Here is a 20,448-nt window from a genome sequence, read left to right as displayed (position 1 = left end):
CAGAAACAACAACGCGGACGTAGTTACTGTGTTCCCTTTGGGGTGCTTGATTTTGGTGAACCCCCTTGCCTCTCACTATCTCGGGGTACTTGATTACTGTGGGTCCCCTTGCCCCTCACAAGTGTTTCAGTACAGCAAATGTTCGAAATGTTGTGCGTTGTTCCTAACGCGCATTGCAACTCTGTGTCTCAATGGGAATCCGGCATGTACACTACTGGCCATTACAATTGCTACACCACGAAGATGACGTGTTACAGACGCGAAATTTAACCGACAGGAAGAGGATGCTGTGATATGCAAATTATTAGCTTTTCAGAGGATTCACACAAGGTTGGCGCCGATGGCGACACCTACAACGTGCTGACATGAGGAAAGTTTCCAACCGATTTCTCATACACAAACAGCAGTTGACCGGCGTTGCCTGGTGAAACGTTGTTCTAATGCCTCGTGTAAGGAGGAGAAATGCGTACCATCACGTTTCCAACTTCGATAAACGTAGGATTGTTGGCTATCGCGATTGCGGTTTATTGTATCCCGACATTGCTGCTCGCGTTGGTCGCGATCCAATGACTGTTAGCAGAATATGGAATCGGTGGGTTCAGGAGGGTAATACGGAACGCCGTGCTGGATCCCAACGGCCTCGTATCACTAGCAGTCGAGATGACAGTCATCTTATCCGCATGGCTGTAACGGATCGTGCAGCCACGTCTCGATCCCTGGGTCAACAGATGGGGACGTTTGCAAGACAACAACCATCTGCACGAACAGTTCGACGATGTTTGCAGCAGCATGGACTATCAGCTCGGAGGCCATGGCTCCGATTACCCTTGACGCTCCATCACAGATAGGAGCGCCTGCGATGGTGTACTCAACGACGAACCTGGGTGCACGAATGTCAAAATGTCATCTTTTCGGATGTATCCATGTTCTGTTTACAGCATCATGATGATCGCATCCGTGTTTGGCGACATCGCGGTGAATGCACATTGGAAGCGTGTATTCGTCATCGCCATACTTGGGTACCACCTGGCGTGATGGTATAGGGTGCCATTGGTTACACGTCTCGGTCACCTCTTGTTCGCACTGACGGCACTTTGAACAGTGGACGTTACATTTCAGATGTGTTACGACCCGTGGCTCTACCTACATTTCAGCAGGATAACGCACGACCGCATGCTGCAGGTGCTGCACTGGCCTTTCTGGATACAGAAGATGTTCGACTGCTGCCGTGGCCGCCACATTCTCCAGATCTCTCACCAATTGAAAACGTCTGGTCAATAGCGGCCGAGCAACTGGCTCGTCACAATACGCCAGCCACTACTCTTGATGAACTGTGGTATCGTGTCGAAGCTGTATGGGCAGCTGTACCTGTACACGCCATCCAAGCTGTGTTTGTCTTAATGCCCAGGCGTATCAAGACCGTTATTACGTCCATTCTGGGTACTGATTTCTCGCGATCTATGCACCGAAACGTGAAAATGTAATCAGATGTCAGTTCTAGTATAATATATATGTCCAATGAATACCCGTTTGTCACCATTTCTTCTTAGTGTAGCAATTTCAAGTCAAATCGGGTGAATGTGCGGGCACGTTTGAAGACATCCTCGTCCAATCCATCGACCCCGATAGTTTCTACTCAAAATTTCTATAGCTAGTCGTGAATAATGCGCTCGGCATCCAGTCTCGTCTGAAGTGGAACATTGTCCATTAGTGTGGGTAAAACATGTCGCTGTACGTTTGACCAGTCAGATTACTTTCTGTGAAGTATGAGGCAATTACATGCGTACCTAAAATACCGAACCAAACATTGACACTCCATGGGCGTTGATGTTCAACTTGCCTTACACAATGGGGATTCTCCACTGAACAATAATGCATATTACGTCGATTCACTTGACCACGATTCATAAAATTTGATTCATCGGAGAAAAGTATCTGTGAAATTAAATTATGATTGACTGCCAATTGTTCCTGTATCCAGTTGCAGAAAGTCAGACGATCGTGAAAATCGTCATCACACAGTTCTTGATGCAGTGATAAATGAAATGGGTGGCATTTGTGTACATGCAGTATGCGTGAAACACTTCTTTGTAAAATTCCTGAACTTCGCACAGGATTTGTAGCAACCGCAGCTAAAACACTCACTGCATTATTTTCGTTTGTCACAGGCCGCGGTCGGACTCTTTCTTTAGGATTTAACACTTCCCATTTCAGTAAACAGGTGGACAATACTGCGAAACGTCGTTGCAGACGGAACATTGCTGTTAGGGAACAGACTAACATACCTTTGACCAGCTTCGTCAACATTTCTATGAGCCTCAAAGCACGCAGCAATGATATTAACCCTCTCTGGAATCGTTAACATTGTGGAACAATTGCGACGAGACGTGTTCAGTCCGAATCATTGAAGTAACATGCACGGTCTGACGGAGGGCTGAGTGCGTGGTCACGCTCTGTGATTCATTCGATTCTGGGAGGTGTCACATGATAGAATTATCAAAAATATCAAAAAAGTACATCGATTGTCTTAATAGGATGTGTATTTGTTTGAGATACTACCGTTCTGCAAAAACTGTCATTTTCATGTTTCCTTATTACAGCGCCATGAATCATGAAACGAAAGAAATGTTTCATACAAAAGTTATATACTTTTTCACGGGGCATCAAAATCTGCAATAAAAAATAGGGGTTACTATTTAAGATTTCAAAGTTACCGCCTTCTGCCACCGGGGGGTAGTGGAAGTGGAAGTGGAAGTTTCTGGGAAAGTATACCATCAATGGTGATACTGCACCTTCAATGGCCCATTTAGTGAAAGTGGATTACTGATTCCAGTTCTGTCAAACAATACACATTGCCTAGGGATAGTGTACTATAACTAGTGAATGCCAAGAGGTAAGGAATCTGAACCATGGCTGCAATAACAAAACAGTCATACTTCGAAAGTTGCATTTATCACCAGTAGTTTGAAAACATAGTCATATTACGTAGAATTCATTTATTGCAAGCAAGGACGTGCAACATGGCACTTTGATTTGCACAGCACATTTTTGTTTTTACATAAGCATCTCACAGTCTGACATTTTTGCGGGTAGTTGCATTTGAAGAATGCTTGGCCGCTTCCCATCGACTGAGACGTCTCAACTGTCCTCAGGGCAGCAGTTTCCTCTGTTGGAACTTCCTGCTCTGAGATTATTCTGAGAGGGCAAGTACCGAACTGGAACCTGAGACAAAATGCTGTAGTTGTAACCGCAGTGGCATATCTTATCGTCCCTTCCATAATTATTTAAAAACAAACAATTTATTAACGTGTGTATAGTTGGCTCAGCATACCATCTCTCGTCCCGATTTGGTATAAGCCATTGGCCGTCGTCTCGAGGGCGACAGCCAAGATCGATCTAGCATCTCCTCTTCCTCTATCGAAGTCGGAGACTGGAACTCTCACAGTACAGCCATTTTCCACTGTTTGAAAGCAGAGATCTGAACACTGCTGCATTCTTTGCCCTTGGTCTTCTAAGCACTTGTACGCTTCAATTCTGTGTTTTTTAATAGCACAAGTTGACTCGTCTAAATCAGTCAGGCAACAGTCATTATTGTTAGGAATACTTTCTTTCTCTCTGTTCTCAACCTCTGTTCCTGTCGGTATATTATCCTCTTGTAATGGAGATTTACTGTGATCATTATCCTGTAACGTTTCAATCCCTGTCTCACTGCTAACACTCACTCGATGAATTATATTTTCAAGTTCATCCTCAGAGTGAACGTGCATAAATGGTTTAGGAGGTAAACTTGTTGAAGACAAACCATGTTTAGGAGGGCAGGCAAACATCGCTTGGTAGGGAGATCTTTTAATTCCAAAATGTACAGCGACGTTCTTCATTAGCTGTACAAATCTTAATGCACGGCTCCACTCCGCGCTGTTGTGCACCTGCATCCATGTAGTTAGCACATTTTGTACGTCTTGATTTGCTCGCTCTACGCTGCCTTGCCTCTTACTGTGTCTAGGTTTACTGTGGACAATCTTAAAATTGGACCATAGTTCAGTTAAGCTGCTCATTACTTTGTTAACGAACCCTCTAACACTGAAACTTCCTAGCAGATTAAAACTGTGTGCCCGACCGAGACTCGAACTCGGGACCTTTGCCTTTCGCGGGCAAGTGCTCTACCATATGAGCTACCGAAGCACGACTCACGCCCGGTCCTCACAGCTTTACTTCTGCCAGTATCTCGTCTCCTACCTTCCAAACTTTACAGAAGCTCTCCTGCGAACCTTGCAGAACTAGCACTCCTGAAAGAAAGGATACTGCGGAGACATGGCTTAGCCACAGCCTGGGGGATGTTTCCAGAATGAGAAACACTGTCAGACTGCAATACTAAGGGAGAGCCTAAGAACTTAAATGTCAATAATGTTATCACATACCTCTTGAACTGTTTAGGACATCGGTGGCCTGAGAACAATGAATTTAGTGAGGTGCATGAACCATTACGACTTTGTAATTTCCATCTAGTTGTTACTGGACGTCGATGAGATCAACTTGACATCTGGAATTCAGCTCCTTGAACAGCATTGACTTCACTACTGTTCCTTTTTTCTGACCTTTCTGCTTCTGTTAACAAGGCTCACACAAAGTGAGATAAATTTGGACGTCTCTGTAAATTATATTACAGAACTTTTACTTCAAGCATTTCATGGAATGTTTATGGACGACAATGCGCCACGTCATCGGACGACAGTTGTTCGCGCTTGGTTTGAAGGACATTCTGGACAATTCGAGCCTATGATTTGGCCATCCCGATAGCCCGACATGAACCTCACTGAACATTTATAGGACAGCCGGCCGAAGTGGCCGTGCGGTTAAAGGCGCTGCAGTCTGGAACCGCAAGACCGCTACGGTCGCAGGTTCGAATCCTGCCTCGGGCATGGATGTTTGTGATGTCCTTAGGTTAGTTAGGTTTAACTAGTTCTAAGTTATAGGGGACTAATGACCTCAGCAGTTGAGTGCCATAGTGCTCAGAGCCATATATATATTTATAGGACATGATCGAGAGGACAATTGGTGCACAAAATCCTGCACCGGCAACACATTCGCAGTTATGGATTGCTGTAGAAGTATCATGGGTCAATATTTCTGCAGGAGACTTCCAGTGACTTGTTGAGTCCATGCCATGTCGAATGCTGCACTACGCCAGGCAGAAGGATGTCCAACACCAACATCTTTGGTGGTACCCAATGATTTATGTCACCTCAGTGTATAGGGCCTATACACTATCAGATAAGCCAGACATCAATGCAAAAAGTATGTTTTTCTTGCATATTAATGTACTGTCGCTTAAAAGTAAACTTACAGACATGGAATACTGGTTCGAAGAACTAAATTGTGAATTTTGCTAACAAATGAACACTGGCTAATTCATAGTGAATTTGAATTAAGTATACTTTATTGATATCAGTTAGCAACATGTAACTGTAGAAAATATTTGAAATATGGTTGCATTTCAGTCTTTATCAAAGAAACAAATAATTTAGAATGTAAGGTGATAGATGTTGGTTTTGTACTTATAGAAACAGTGTTTGAAGTTTCAGCAGTAAGTCAAGAACTAAGGACTGTATCAGTGTACCACTACCCTAGTAATAACGAATAATTATTTACAGAAAACCTCGAAAAATTAAAATAATGGTCTTAAAGTATATAAATTGCAGAGTTCTGGTATTTGGTGATATTAGCATAGACATTAGGTATACAACTAAAGATGTGAAGCACCTATTAGACACATTAAGGTCACTAAATTTCTACTGTCTAAATGACAAACCCACCTGACTCAATGCATGCTTAGATAATATAATCTGCAACTTTCAGCCGTATAAAACTGAATTTGGTACTGGAAGCCTCAGGATACTAGATCATGGAGGGCTGTGGCTTAGGCATCCTCTTAACAACAAAACAGAAAATTCTTCAAGTAAACTAGAAAAAGTAATCAGACCAGTCAATTAACATAAACTGAATCAGTGAAAAACCAAACTGTATCACATAAACTGGGATGTAATATTCACTAATGAAAAGTCTACCAATGAGTCAACATCGAAATTTTTAGAATTATTAGCAGAAAATCCTGACTCATATTTTCCCAATTTTATAAAAAACGGACAATACAGAACAAGTGTAATAAATGAGAAACTAGTGAATGGCACACATTAACAAACTTAGGGAGGGAGTACTAGTGTACTATGATAGACTGCTACAAAGTAAAGCTGAGAAAGAAACTTACACAGCAGCGAGAAGGGTGTATAGATCTGAAATTAGAGCAGCCAAGAGGAAAGACAATGACAGTTATATACTAATTTCCACAAATAAGTGTAAAGCAGCGTGGAAAGTTATAAAAAAAGATAAAGAAACGGAGATAAGCTCTGAAAATAAGCGCAACAACATTCCAATTCAAGCACACACCTTAAATGCACGCTTTGCCAGATCTGGTTCAAATAAAAATCTCAAATGGCTCTGAGCACTATGGGACTCAACCGCTGAGGTCATTAGTCCCCTAGAACTTAGAACTACACTCCTGGAAATTGAAATAAGAACACCGTGAATTCATTGTTCCAGGAAGGGGAAACTTTATTGACACATTCCTGGGGTCAGATACATCACATGATCACACTGACACAACCACAGGCACATAGACACAGGCAACAGAGCATGCACAATGTCGGCACTAGTACAGTGTATATCCACCTTTCGCAGCAATGCAGGCTGCTATTCTCCCATGGAGACGATCGTAGAGATGCTTGATGTAGTCCTGTGGAACGGCTTGCCATGCCATTTCCACCTGGCGCCTCAGTTGGACCAGCGTTCGTGCTGGACGTGCAGACCGCGTGAGACGACGCTTCATCCAGTCCCAAACATGCTCAATGGGGGACAGATCCGGAGATCTTGCTGGCCAGGGTAGTTGACTTACACCTTCTAGAGCACGTTGGGTGGCACGGGATACATGCGGACGTACATTGTCCTGTTGGAACAGCAAGTTCCCTTGCCGGTCTAGGAATGGTAGAACGATGGGTTCGATGACGGTTTGGATGTACCGTGCACTATTCAGTGTCCCCTCGACGATCACCAGTGGTGTACGGCCAGTGTAGGAGATCGCTCCCCACACCATGATGCCGGGTGTTGGCCCTGTGTACCTCGGTCGTATGCAGTCCTGATTATGGCGCTCACCTGCACGGCGCCAAACACGCATACGACCATCATTGGCACCAAGGCAGAAGCGACTCTCATCGCTGAAGACGACACGTCTCCATTCGTCCCTCCATTCACGCCTGTCGCGACACCACTGGAGGCGGGCTGCACGATGTTGGGGCGTGAGCGGAAGACGGCCTAACGGTGTGCGGGGCCGTAGCCCAGCTTCATGGAGACGGTTGCGAATGGTCCTCGCCGATACCCCAGGAGCAACAGTGTCCCTAATTTGCTGGGAAGTGGTGGTGCGGTCCCCTACGGCACTGCGTAGGATCCTACGGTCTTGGCGTGCATCCGTGCGTCGCTGCGGTCCGGTCCCAGGTCGACGGGCACGTGCACCTTCCGCCGACCACTGGCGACAACATCGATGTACTGTGGAGACCTCATGCCCCACGTGTTGAGCAATTCGGCGGTACGTCCACCCGGCCTCCTGCATGCCCACTATACGCCCTCGCTCAAAGTCCGTCAACTGCACATACGGTTCACGTCCACGCTGTCGCGGCATGCTACCAGTGTTAAAGACTGCGATGGAGCTCTGTATGCCACGGCAAACTGGCTGACACTGACGGCGGCGGTGCACAAATGCTGCGCAGCTAGCGCCATTCGACGGCCAACACCGCGGTTCCTGGTGTGTCCGCTGTGCCGTGCGTGTGATCATTGCTTGTACAGCCCTCTCGCAGTGTCCGGAGCAAGTATGGTGGGTCTGACACACCGGTGTCAATGTGTTCTTTTTTCCATTTACAGGAGTGTAGTTACACCTAACTAACCTAAGGACATCACAAACATCCATGCTCGAGGCAGGATTCGAACCTGCGACCGTAGCGGTCTTGCGGTTCCAGACTGCAGTGCCTTTAACCACACGGCCACTTCGGCCGGCATAAAAATCTCGTTGAAGATGCAAATAAAGCTGTAATTTTGCTCCTATCTCTAGACAGTAAGCAATATGACAACTTCTGCTGGTCGCATATATCCTACAGATAGGTTAGTGGAGCAATTGTCAGACTTAGCAATTCGGAAACAGAAGATTTCTATGGACATTCAAATAACGTAATAAAACATTTAAAGAAAGAGATCCTACTCTCACTAACCAGAATCGTCAAACAAATGTTGAATGAAGGAATTTTTCTTGATCACCGAAAAATTATATGACTCTTCTGAGACTAAGAAAACAACCTGTGCAATGTTTCTAGATTTGAGAAAAGCTTTTGATACTGTCTCCCATAGTAAACTTATCAAAAAGCTCCGGTACTATGGAGGTGAAGAGAACGCTCTTCATCTTGTTGAGCCATACCTAAGAAATTGAGAGCAAATGGTAGCTACAAGCAACCAAAGGTCAGACTCATTACCTGTTACAGAAGCTATTCTGCAGGGCTCGATGGTGGGTCCATTCCTGTTCATTGTATACATAAGTGACTTACCTTCAGTCTTGCCATGTGAGGCAGTATTGAACGCAGAAGATACATCTCTAATCAGAGAAGTTGACGATCGAGAGGATCTGCAACATAATGTGAATATAGTAATGGACTGAAGCACTCACTGGTTGCAGGCAAATTTCTTATGAGTACAAATTAATAACAATAAAGCTAAAGACATTGTTTTCAGTTTGTCTCCAATGGAGATAAAAAAATAGCCGAACTGCTTCTACATAGATCAGAAACTCAGCTGGGCGAGTCATATAGAACAACTGCACTCTAAACTGTCTCAAGTGATTTATCTGTTGTAGGAATAATGTAATCAGAGCCCTACTATTATATGGATATCCTGCATTTTTCCACTTCCACCTTCCCAATGAAATTCTTCTATGTGGTATCTGCTCCAGCTCAAAAATTGTATTCAAGTGGGAGAAAAAAACCGCTATCAGGTGTTTATCAGCGCTTACCCCAAGAGAATTTTGTAAAGCACACTTCAAAGAGTTCAGGATTATGACAGTCTGCAGCCCCTATACGTATAGTCGCCTTCTCAATGTTAAAGAGAATTTAAACAATTTTAACCTCATGATGGCCATACATGAGCACAGCACAAGAAATGGACAGCCAGTGGATAGATCCTGCCTTAGGCTAGCTAAGGTTCACAACAGCCATAAATACCTAAGCCCCAGATTTTTCAAGAGAGTCCCAAAAGCTGCCCATTCTGTTTCCTACAGTACATTTGAAATTCTTTTAGCAGAGTAGGTTACAAAGAAAGTATACCACTCCATAAAAGAGTATGAGGAATCAGATTTATGTACATAGAGTTCTGACTACTGTCATACTGCGTTGTAATAAATCACTGGTTAAAAGGTTCCTGCGTATACGATTTTCACATTATATGTAAAAATAAGTTACTGTAATAATGTGTCAAGTGTATCACGAAATTTTTATGTACCTCATGTCTCTTTGCTTTATATGTAAATATTTACATTAGTAACATGTAAAATGTTAGAAAGTGAATAAATTATATTCTGTTCTGTTCCATTCCATTCTGATCCAAAGTATGCAGATACTCCTATGTAATGTGTAACTGACCACTAGATTTTACGAGAGGGGGATCCGCCAGTATAAAAGGAGGCGGGGAGTATCGTGTTGTGAATGGGGAATACCGTACAGAATTGATTGGTCAAGTGAGCGCATTGACTGCGAGCGTGAACTAACCATTGGAAATCGCCTGAATAATAAATCCAACAAAACTTGTATCGAACAGATAGACAAGAAAGCCATCTAACGAAAACGAGTTTAAAGACATCTTAAGTTTCTATCTTCATTCGTGTATAACATGTAGCCCAATAAAATCATTTTTGAAACGTACTTTATTCTGATAAATCTTCGTTTTTGGACATCTTGGGATTTTCGACTACTAACTATATATCTATGTCTGGATCCCGCTCCAGCTACTGCCGGGTCTGGGTGCTGACGAGTCCTCTCCATTTGGCTCGGTCCCCCGCCCCCCCCCCCCACCACTTTTCGTTTACTACCTGATGTTTATCACTACCTTGATATTGACTTTTTCGCCGTAATGCAAAATTTTATTCGAAATCATAGAAAGGGATCTGTATTCAGTACTGGTATTGTTTTTACTTCTTTTATGGCGCCTATGAATTCCACAGTTTATCATAAATTCAGTCTTGTTATTGACCACAAATATCATTAAGGTGTACAAGTATTGATACCTAAATATAACAGTACCTAGGTCATTGAAGAGGTTGCTGTAAAATGTTCTATTATGAACTTTAGACAATCTTCTAACCAAACGCTTGTGTAAGATAAAAACGTTTTTGACTTACGCAGCATTACCTCATAAGTTTATGTCGCAAGACAGTATTAAGTGAAAGCATGTTAACGAGCAATACTCTCTGCAGGCCACACAGTGAGAGAGATTTCTAAACATAAAGGAGGAAGAACTGATGTTTTTGGTTAATTTATCTCTGTGCTGATTCCACCTCAGCTTATTATCCATCTAGTTTACCAGGAAACACGTGCACATTCATCAAGTGCGTGCTCTTAAGACTCCACTTCAGATATCTGGTAGTTGATTTTATTCGTTCTGAAATACATAAATGTGTATTTGTGAAATGTCTTAAGTTGTTTATTAGGAACCAGTTGTAAGCCTGTTACAATATTCTCCTGCATGTTTCTGGTAGGAAAGTATTTGGGCCCTTAATCAGAATATTGGCATCATCATAAAAGAGGGCTCGTTTTTAAAGGTCGTTTAACATCCCGGGTAAGCAATTATGAAGGTCAAAAATAGAAATGGAACGTCATATTGTAAGTAGGCTGTTTAGGTTTTTTTATTGGTAACGCCACCTCTGTATGAAAATCACTGGCTGTGCTGTGTGCAGTCTGTGGCTGCTTTGCATTGTTTTAATACTTGCCATTGTAGTGTTAGGCAGCTGGATGTGAACAGCGCGTAGCGTTGCGCAGTTGGAGGTGAGCCGCCAGCAGTGGTGGATGTGGGGAGACAGATGGTGGAGTTTTGAAATTTGTCATGAACTGCTATATTTATATATGATGATATCAAGGTAAATACATTGTTTGTTCTCTATTAATATCTTTCATTTGCTAACTATCCCTATCAGTAGTTAGTGCCTTCAGTAGTTTGAATCTTTCATTTAGCTGGCAGTAGTGGCGCACCTGTATTGCAGTAGCTTGAGCAGCGAAGATTTTTATGAGGTAAGTGACTTGTGAAAGGTATAGTTTAATGTTAGTCAGGGCCATTCTTTTGTAGGGATTTTTGAAAGTCAGATTGCGTTGCGCTAAAAATATTGTGTGTCAGTTTAAGCACAGTCGTGTATAATTGTTCAAAGGGGACGTTTCAATATTTACGTTTGCCCACTCCGAACTTAGTGTTTTCTTTTGCTAATGTGAGCCTGTTCTTTTAAGATGGTCCCGTCATGCGAGGGAAATGCCTCCAACGATATACCGTTTTAGTTTCCCCATTAGAATTTTATGGACTACATAACTGAAGGCTTTGCCAGTATCACGGAAAACGTCAACAGAATAATTATAATAAGAGAATGGTCGAGACGACTGCATGTCTGCGGCAGAATGAATCGAACGTATTTACTCTATTATGCGTGCGCGACGACACATACCACTCAACGACAATGTTATTACTTTCTGCCGCTGTCGAAAACACGAGGTGACGTTACAGTAAACAAGTACATTGATGAGTAAGGAAAATGCATTCCACTGTCAGTTTGCAGGTCAGTTGTGAGTATACAGTACTATCAACCTCAATCACTCACTGACTTACGATAAGCCGAGCGAAGCGTCCTCATTGATATTGAGGCAATGGGGGTAAGAAAATTATGGTCGACTAATAATCTTGTCATATTGCCGTCAGCTAAGCAAGCGTCAAATAAGCATACGAGAACAACCCATGCTGTATAAAAGGACGAAGTATGCCAGATGTTGATGATGACGATGACACGGGCACGGAAACGGCTAGTGTACTTCCGAATAACAGAAGCACTAAAACGATATACACATATCAAAAAAAGTTTTGTATCACCTCGGTTCCGAGAGTTCCAAGTTAAAGTCAGTGTTGTCGGGCCCAGGCAAGGCATAAAGCTTTGTGTCGTGCAGTCATCAAGGGTCATCGAGCGGTTCTGGGCGCTTCAGTCCGGAACCGCGCGACCGCTACGGTCGCAGGTTAGAATCCTGCCTCGGGCATGGATGTATGTGATGTCCTTAGGTTAGTTAGGTCTAAGTAGTTCTAAGTTCTAGGGACTGATGACCTCAGATGTTAAGTCTCATAGTGCTCAGAGCCATTTGAACCATCAAGGGTACACGAGTGGACCATCAGCTCTGAAAGCCCATATCCATTATGTTTCGTTGAATGGTTTACACGCTCATACTTGCTGATGGCCCAACATTGAAATATGCAGCAGTTTTCAGAAGGATTGCACGTGCTTCACTTTGAACGATTCTCTTCAGTCGTCGTTGGTACCATTCTTGCAGGATCTTTTTCCAGCCACAGGAATGTCGGATTTTATGTTTTACTGGATTCCTGATATTCACGATGCACATGTAAAATGGTCGTATGAGGAAATCCCCACTTCTTCGCTGCCTTGGAGATGCTGTGTCCCGTCGCTCGTGCGCCGACTATAACACCACATTCAAACTCACTTATATCTTGATAACCTGCCATTGTAACACAGTAATCCATCTGACAACTGCGTCAGACACTTGTTTTATATAGGCATTGCCGACTGCAGCGCCGTATTTTGCCAGTTTACATCTGTGCATTTGAATGTGCATTAATATACCAGTTTCTATGGTGCTCAGTGTATTTGACTGTACTGTCGTAACTAATTTAAATATACACACATCAAAAAGAGTTTTGCATCACCTCGGTTTCGAGAGTTCCGGAACCTGTATAGAAAATTGGAATAGAGACCAAAATAAACATCATTTCCGCCCTTTTTATTGCTCATGAAGATCACACATTGCATGTTGTACCACAATACAGCGAGACCTTCAGAGGTTGTGGTCCAGATTGCTGTCAACACCGGTACCTGTAATACCCAGTAGCACGTCCTCTTGCATTGATGCATGCCTTTATTCGTCGTAGCATACTATCCACAAGCTCATCAAGGCACTGTTGGTCCAGATTATCCCGCTCCTCAACGGCGATTCGACGTAGATCCCTTAGAGTGGGTGGTGGGTCACGTCCTCCATAAATGGCTTTCTCAATCCATCCCAGTCATGTTCGATTGGGTTCATGTCTGGAGAACATGCTGCCCACTCTAGTCGAGCGATGTTGTTATCCTGAAGGAAGCCATTCACAAGATGTGCACGATGGGGATGCGAACTGTCGTCCATGAAGGCGAATGCCTCGCCAATATGCTGCAGATATGGTTGCACTATCGGTCGTAAGATGGCATTCTTGCAGCGTACAGCCGTTACGGCGCCTTCCACGACCACCAGCTGCGTACGTCAGCTCCACATATTGCCACCCCAAAACAGCAGGGAACCTCCACCTTGCTGTACTAGCTGGACAGTGTGTCCAAGGCGTTCAACCTGACCGTGTTGCCTCCAAACACGTCTCCGACGATTGTCTGATTGATGGCATATGTGACACTCATCGGTGAAGAGAACGTGATGCCAATCCTGAGCAGTCCATTCGGCATTTTGCTGGGCCCATCTGTATCGCATTTCATGGTGTCGTGGTTGCTAAGATGGACTTCTCCATGGACGTCAGGAGTGAAGTTGCGCATCATGCAGCATATTGCGCACAGTTTGAGTCGTTACACGACGTTCTGTGTCTGCACGAAAGCATTACTCAACAAGGGTGGCGTTGCTGTCAGCGTTCCTCCGAGCCATAATCCGCAGGTAGCGGTCATCCACTGCAGTAGTAGCCCTTGGGAGGCCCGAGTGCGGCATGTCATCGACAGTTGCTGTCTCTCTATGTCTCCTCCATGTCCGAAAAACATCGCTTTGGTTCACTCCGAGACGCCTGGACACTTCCCTTGTTGTCAGCCCTTCCTGGCACATAGTAGCAATGCGGACGCGATCGAACCGCGGTATTGACCGTCTAGTCACGGTTGAACTGTAGACAACACGAGCCGTGTACCTCCTTCCTGGTGGAATGACTGGAACTTGATCGGCTGTCGGACCCCCTCTAATAGGCGCTGCTCGTGCATGGTTGTTACATCTTTGGGTGGTTTTAGTGACATCTCTGAACAGTCAACGGGACTGTGACTGTGATACAATATCCACAGTCAACGCGTATCTTCAAGAGTTCTGGAAACCGGGAGGATGCAAAACTTTTTTTGATGTGTGTACATCTATATCTACATGTATACTGTACACTCCGCAAGGCACTGTACAGTGCGTAGTGGAAGATCGACGTACCAGATGTCGACATACTCATCTTCTCAGTTGAGTAGCGCTTTGGTCGGGGGGAGAGTGCTGTTGCATAGCGGTTGATGTCATAAGTAAGGTGCAGAGGCAACGAGTTTCCTTAGAGTTCAGTCTTTTTGTTGAAATTTGATAGCATTTGTGGTTTATGCTTAAAATGACGTAAGCATTTCAATACTTTTGTCGCGGCAGAACCATAATGTAAAGATTTGTAGCTTTTCGTGCATTAGCAAATCCATTGAAGACTGTCTCTGCCACGATGTGTGGGTGGGCTAATTACGGTGCAATGTTGGTACGGTTGTCGAAATTTCCCCACGCTCTACACTTCAGAAAGAAAAGTAGTTTCTGCTGAAGTAATCTAATTTCAGATGGCGAGAACAAGAACAAGAAAATGGACTGAAGAAACCGTAAAAAAGGCATTAAGTTTTGTGAAGTCAGGGAGGGCACTGAACCGCGTATCAAAGGAGCTGAACATTCTAAAAATTAAATTGAGACAAGAAATTTTGCTTGGAAGAAAGGTTTTTATTCCTGAACAAGAACAAATATAGTCAGTTGCGTGACAACAATGGTGCAAATATTCTGCGGAATTTATCTGTCTGAATTATCGATAAATGTGTATGAGCGTGACAAAAAAACTAGCCATTAAACCAAACTCCAGTAAAATTACCAAAATGACTGAAGAAGACTAGGTTTCTAGTGTTTAAAAGAGAAATCCTAAAATAAGCTTGAAAAAAGCATTAACAAGGAATGTAAACAGAGTTCTAGGTTTCAGTAAACTATTTTTTTCCAGATGGAGCACCGTTTTCGAAAAACATGCTGTGTATGTATTACAACACATGTAAAGGTAAGAAAACTGATACTTTCTCAGAACAGGAATTATATTCTATCTGTATTTCAAACTGGTGTTCTTATCCTCTCAGGCTATTGACATTACCAAGATACTTGGGGCAATATTGACAGCTTGCAGACTGGAGAGAATGTTTATTAGTTGCAAAGGTATTCAACGTTTTTCTGCTTTTCTAGTACAGCTATACGTATAACATTTCTGGGTCACACAGGGTGCTACGAATTTTCCCAGACTAATAATAGATTCGAAGCCAAAACGAAAAATCTCTGAAATGCAGTACTTATGAGTGGCTGGAGGACACGGAGAGAATAAAGTAGCAGCCAATGTTTGGCGTCCTCTTTAGAAATGTACAAGGGCGTGGTGAAAATCCGAATTTTTTTATGTGAAAAATCTTAAAACTTTTTAAATAAAATAAACTTTACTAACGTTAGCATATTTATTCTTCATATCTACACATTTATTATTCAACATAGTCACTCTCGTGACTAAAATGTTTCTCCCAGCGAGATATAAGTTTTTTGATACCGCCACTGTAGAACGTTTTACTTTGTGATGGATTTACAGCCTCACATTTGATTGCATTCGTTCATCACTATGAAACCCATGTTCTCGAAGGTGTTCTTAAATTTTTGGAAACATGTGAAAATCGAATGGGGCCAAGTCTGGACGGTGTGAAGGATGATGGAGGACAATGAACCCAAGGCGACGGAGCGCTGCAGAGGTCGCGGCACTCGTGCGTAGTCTAGCGTTGTCATGCTGAAAGACAGTGTACCATCTGTGGACGACCTCATCGAATTCGTGCTTTAGTTTTCTGAGGGATTAAAACACGCTGTTTCTCACTCACTGACATAGTTACGTTACTTACCTCCATGTTACACGCTACAATTTTGAGCCTTCTAGCGAAAAAGTGTTGCAACTTGCGTCAGCGATGCGGGGAAGTCGATTGAGTAGCATGCTTGACGTGTAAGAACTCAACCGATATTGAGAACAGAATAAAAAATTCTGAGGCCTTATTTTTCAGCACGCTCTAGTATACCAAGAAAATACGTCAGCGTTTTTATAGACTAAGTATATCACATGGTGGCATCGAAGCTATGTGGTCTGTAGAAAGATACATCGATGTTTCGAATACAGTGATTTATTTGTGCTGTTCAGTACGGATATGGTTTAGATATGACTAAAGCTGAAAAAAACTTTCATAATGTGAAAATGTTTTATTACAAATCCCCAAGAAACTTTCCAGAAAAGTACAGTTTTCCGTAAATTTCAATATTTATTTTCTATGGTTTGCGAAAATAAAATTTTACGCAATATTTTGCCCTTCAGTCGACTTAGTTCCTGATTCAAAACTTGCACAGTCTATGAAATTTTATTGCTAACAGAGTAAATATGCCGATCAATGTAAAGTAGGTATTTAAATATACAATTCTGGAAACTGTATTACATGATACTTCGATATTTCCAACAGATTATCAATTATTCTTCTTGCAAGAGCTCTCAGATAAATTGATAGTTCATCAGAGAACCTGTCTTCAGATCTGTTACTTTTATGTTTTTGGTGTAATAATTTATGAAAGATACCCTGTTAGGTGCCGAAAATGATTTGAGTTAATTTTTTAAAAATAGACATGTTACCAACTGGTAGTATGCGACCTTTCTAAATGTTTGCATAATAATTTATTAAGTTTCGATTGGTTAAACATATATCACTTCGAACAAACATACACCGAGAGTTGCCATTTGTTCAAATACTCATTGACGGTTAAAATGTGCCTTTTCCAGGAATGACAAATTAAAGATAAGTGAGCAAAAAGTATGTTCCTTCCATTTGAGGAAACCAACGAAGGAAACTTTTGGTGACACTTATTTCTGGCAGGCTGCATGAATTTGCTCTCGCGACGAACTGATTGGCTAGTTTCAATGCTAAATAACTCAGAAAAGGCGCAACGTATTGAATTTGTTTCTTAACAAATATTTCTCTGCACATCTTAAATTGCAACACCCGTACAAGCTTTTCAGACCGTTTCTGACCACCCTGTATAACAAAAACAATACCACATTTCAAACACCATGAAGACATCCAAAACACTTCAGTGAGTGTACATGATATATTCACATGATGATAACACCATGTGACGATATGATGTACATTCACCGAAATATTTTTGTTGACTTCATGGCGTACAGAGTGCCCAGCTGTTTCTGTTACACATCCGTACAAATATTTGAAGAGCTCAGAGCCATTTGAACATTTTATTTATTTATTATATTTATTGCTTATTAGACCGACAAAATTAGGAGCTTAATGCCTTCTCTTACATCTGACCAGGAACAACACATATAGTACAAAAAATTACGTGATCTCAACAACAATTATTTACATTATTAACAGAAATAATGATTGTCAATAATAATAGCAATAATAATAGTAACATTAATAACAACGATAAGATAATGGAGGCATTAATAACGATGTTGATCAGTTATTACACAGGCAACACAATAGAAATAATAAGCATTATTAATAAAAATAGTAATTATCAATAATAATGGTAATCATCATCATGACCACCATATTCCTTTCAAGGATTACCCTGCAGCCTGCTACCACTCACAAACAAACTCATTCCCAATTCTTTCGAACCTTCAAATACCTCTTTTTCCCAGTCGGCTTGTAGTTCAGGATTTTCTGGGGAATTTTGTGACCTGGCGTCATTATGAAGCGTTGTCTCCAATCTTCATGATATTTTTGAATTTTTTCATTCATATTGAAATATTCAATTTCGTTTTAACATCTTCATTTCTAATCATGTCTGTTGTTATGCAGCGCTTCGTATTTCTTAGAAACCCCATCTCTGCTGTTTCAGTTTTATTTTCGTGTTTTCTTGGTAATCCAACTTTTGCTTCCATAGGATAACACTCACACCGCCATTATATTATAGAATCACGATTATATTATAGAATCACGATGATCTCTTTTTGTACTTAAAGGCTCAATGTTCCGGTAATGGTACCACAGGCAGCTTGGAATTTGTGTATTTAATTTTCAGTATCAGAGTCAAAATCAAAACTTACAGCACAGCCTAAATAAGAGATTTGAGACACTTGTTCTAAAACTGAATCATCCAAAACAAGTTTTGATTTGGCTGGATAGTTTCCTCGAAATACACTCCTGGAAATTGAAATAAGAACACCGTGAATTCATTGTCCCAGGAAGGGGAAACTTTATTGACACATTCCTGGGGTCAGATACATCACATGATCACACTGACAGAACCACAGGCACATAGACACAGGCAACAGAGCATGCACAATGTCGGCACTAGTACAGTGTATATCCACCTTTCGCAACAATGCAGGCTGCTATTCTCCCATGGAGACGATCGTAGAGATGCTGGATGTAGTCCTGTGGAACGGCTTGCCATGCCATTTCCACCTGGCGCCTCAGTTGGACCAGCGTTCGTGCTGGACGTGCAGACCGCGTGAGACGACGCTTCATCCAGTCCCAAACATGCTCAATGGGGGACAGATCCGGAGATCTTGCTGGCCAGGGTAGTTGACTTACACCTTCTAGAGCACGTTGGGTGGCACGGGATACACGTGGACGTGCATTGTCCTGTTGGAACAGCAAGTTCTCTTGCCGGTCTAGGAATGGTAGAACGATGGGTTCGATGACGGTTTGGATGTACCGTGCACTATTCAGTGTCCCCTCGACGATCACCGGCGGTGTACGGCCAGTGTAGGAGATCGCTCCCCACACCATGATGCCGGGTGTTGGCCCTGTGTGCCTCGGTCGTATGCAGTCCTGATTGTGGCGCTCACCTGCACGGCACCAAACACGCATACGACCATCATTGGCACCAAGGCAGAAGCGACTCTCATCGCTGACGACGACACGTCTCCATTCGTCCCTCCATTCACGCCTGTCGCGACACCACTGGAGGCGAGCTGCACGATGTTGGGGCGTGAGCGGAAGACGGCCTAACGGTGTGCGGGACCGTAGCCCAGCTTCATGGAGACGGTTGCGAATGGTCCTCGCCGATACCCCAGGAGCAACAGTGTCCCTAATTTGCTGGGAAGTGGCGGTGCGGTCCCCTACGGCACTGCGTAGGATCCTACGGTCTTGGCGTGCATCCGTGCGTCGCTGCGGTCCGGTCCCAGGTCGAAGGGCACGTGCACCTTCCGCCGACCACTGGCGACAACATCGATGTACTGTGGAGACCTCACGCCCCACGTGTTGAGCAACTCGGCGGTACGTCCACCCGGCCTCCCGCATGCCCACTATACGCCCTCGCTCAAAGTCCGTCAACTGCACATACGGTTCACGTCCACGCTGTCGCGGCATGCTACCAGTGTTAAAGACTGCGATGGAGCTCCGTATGCCACGGCAAACTGGCTGACACTGACGGCGGCGGTGCACAAATGCTGCGCAGCTAGCGCCATTCGACGGCCAACACCGCGGTTCCTGGTGTGTCCGCCGTGCCGTGCGTGTGATCATTGCTTGTACAGCCCTCTCGCAGTGTCCGGAGCAAGTATGGTGGGTCTGACACACCGGTGTCAATGTGTTCTTTTTTCCATTTCCAGGAGTGTACTATTATTTTCGTTACTTGAAATTTTAAAGTTGAACTCTTGCACATTTCGTTGAGCTGGTATATTGATTTTGATCATCTTCATTCTTTTGAATAATAACGATGTCTTCAGCAAACAAAACAATATTCAGACATTCCTCGTTAGTTATCTTAATTTCTCATTAGTTATCTTTATGTATATATGTATATATATATATACATAAAGATAATTATATATATATATATATATATATATAACTAATGAGGAATGTCTGAATATTGTTTTGTTTGCTGAAGACATCGTTATTATTCAAAAGAGTGAAGATGATCAAAATCAATATACCAGCTCAAAGAAATGTGCAAGAGTTCAACTTTATATATATATATATATATATATATATATATATATATATATATACGATCGTGACGTAATTAATTACGTACAAAGATCTTAGTTAAGAGACCAAAATAT

At 42.9% G+C, this 20,448-nt stretch overlaps 1 protein-coding gene across 1 annotated transcript; it reads right to left on the bottom strand.

The window, feature by feature from the left end:
- Positions 1-2,996: 2,996 nt before the first annotated feature.
- LOC124545665 lies at positions 2,997-4,055 on the bottom strand. The gene is made up of 2 exons (XM_047124612.1): positions 3,332-4,055; positions 2,997-3,271 (listed from the first exon to the last, which is right to left on the bottom strand). The coding sequence occupies exons 1-2, from the start codon at positions 4,053-4,055 to the stop codon at positions 2,997-2,999; spliced, it is 999 nt and encodes a 332-aa protein (XP_046980568.1).
- Between the last annotated feature and the right edge of the window lie 16,393 nt (positions 4,056-20,448).

The sequence above is a fragment of the Schistocerca americana genome, chromosome 8 (assembly GCF_021461395.2).
Source record: "Schistocerca americana isolate TAMUIC-IGC-003095 chromosome 8, iqSchAmer2.1, whole genome shotgun sequence".
NCBI lineage: Eukaryota > Metazoa > Arthropoda > Insecta > Orthoptera > Acrididae > Schistocerca > Schistocerca americana.
Note: the sequence above shows the minus strand (reverse complement) of the source record. Positions and strands in the feature narration are given on the sequence as shown.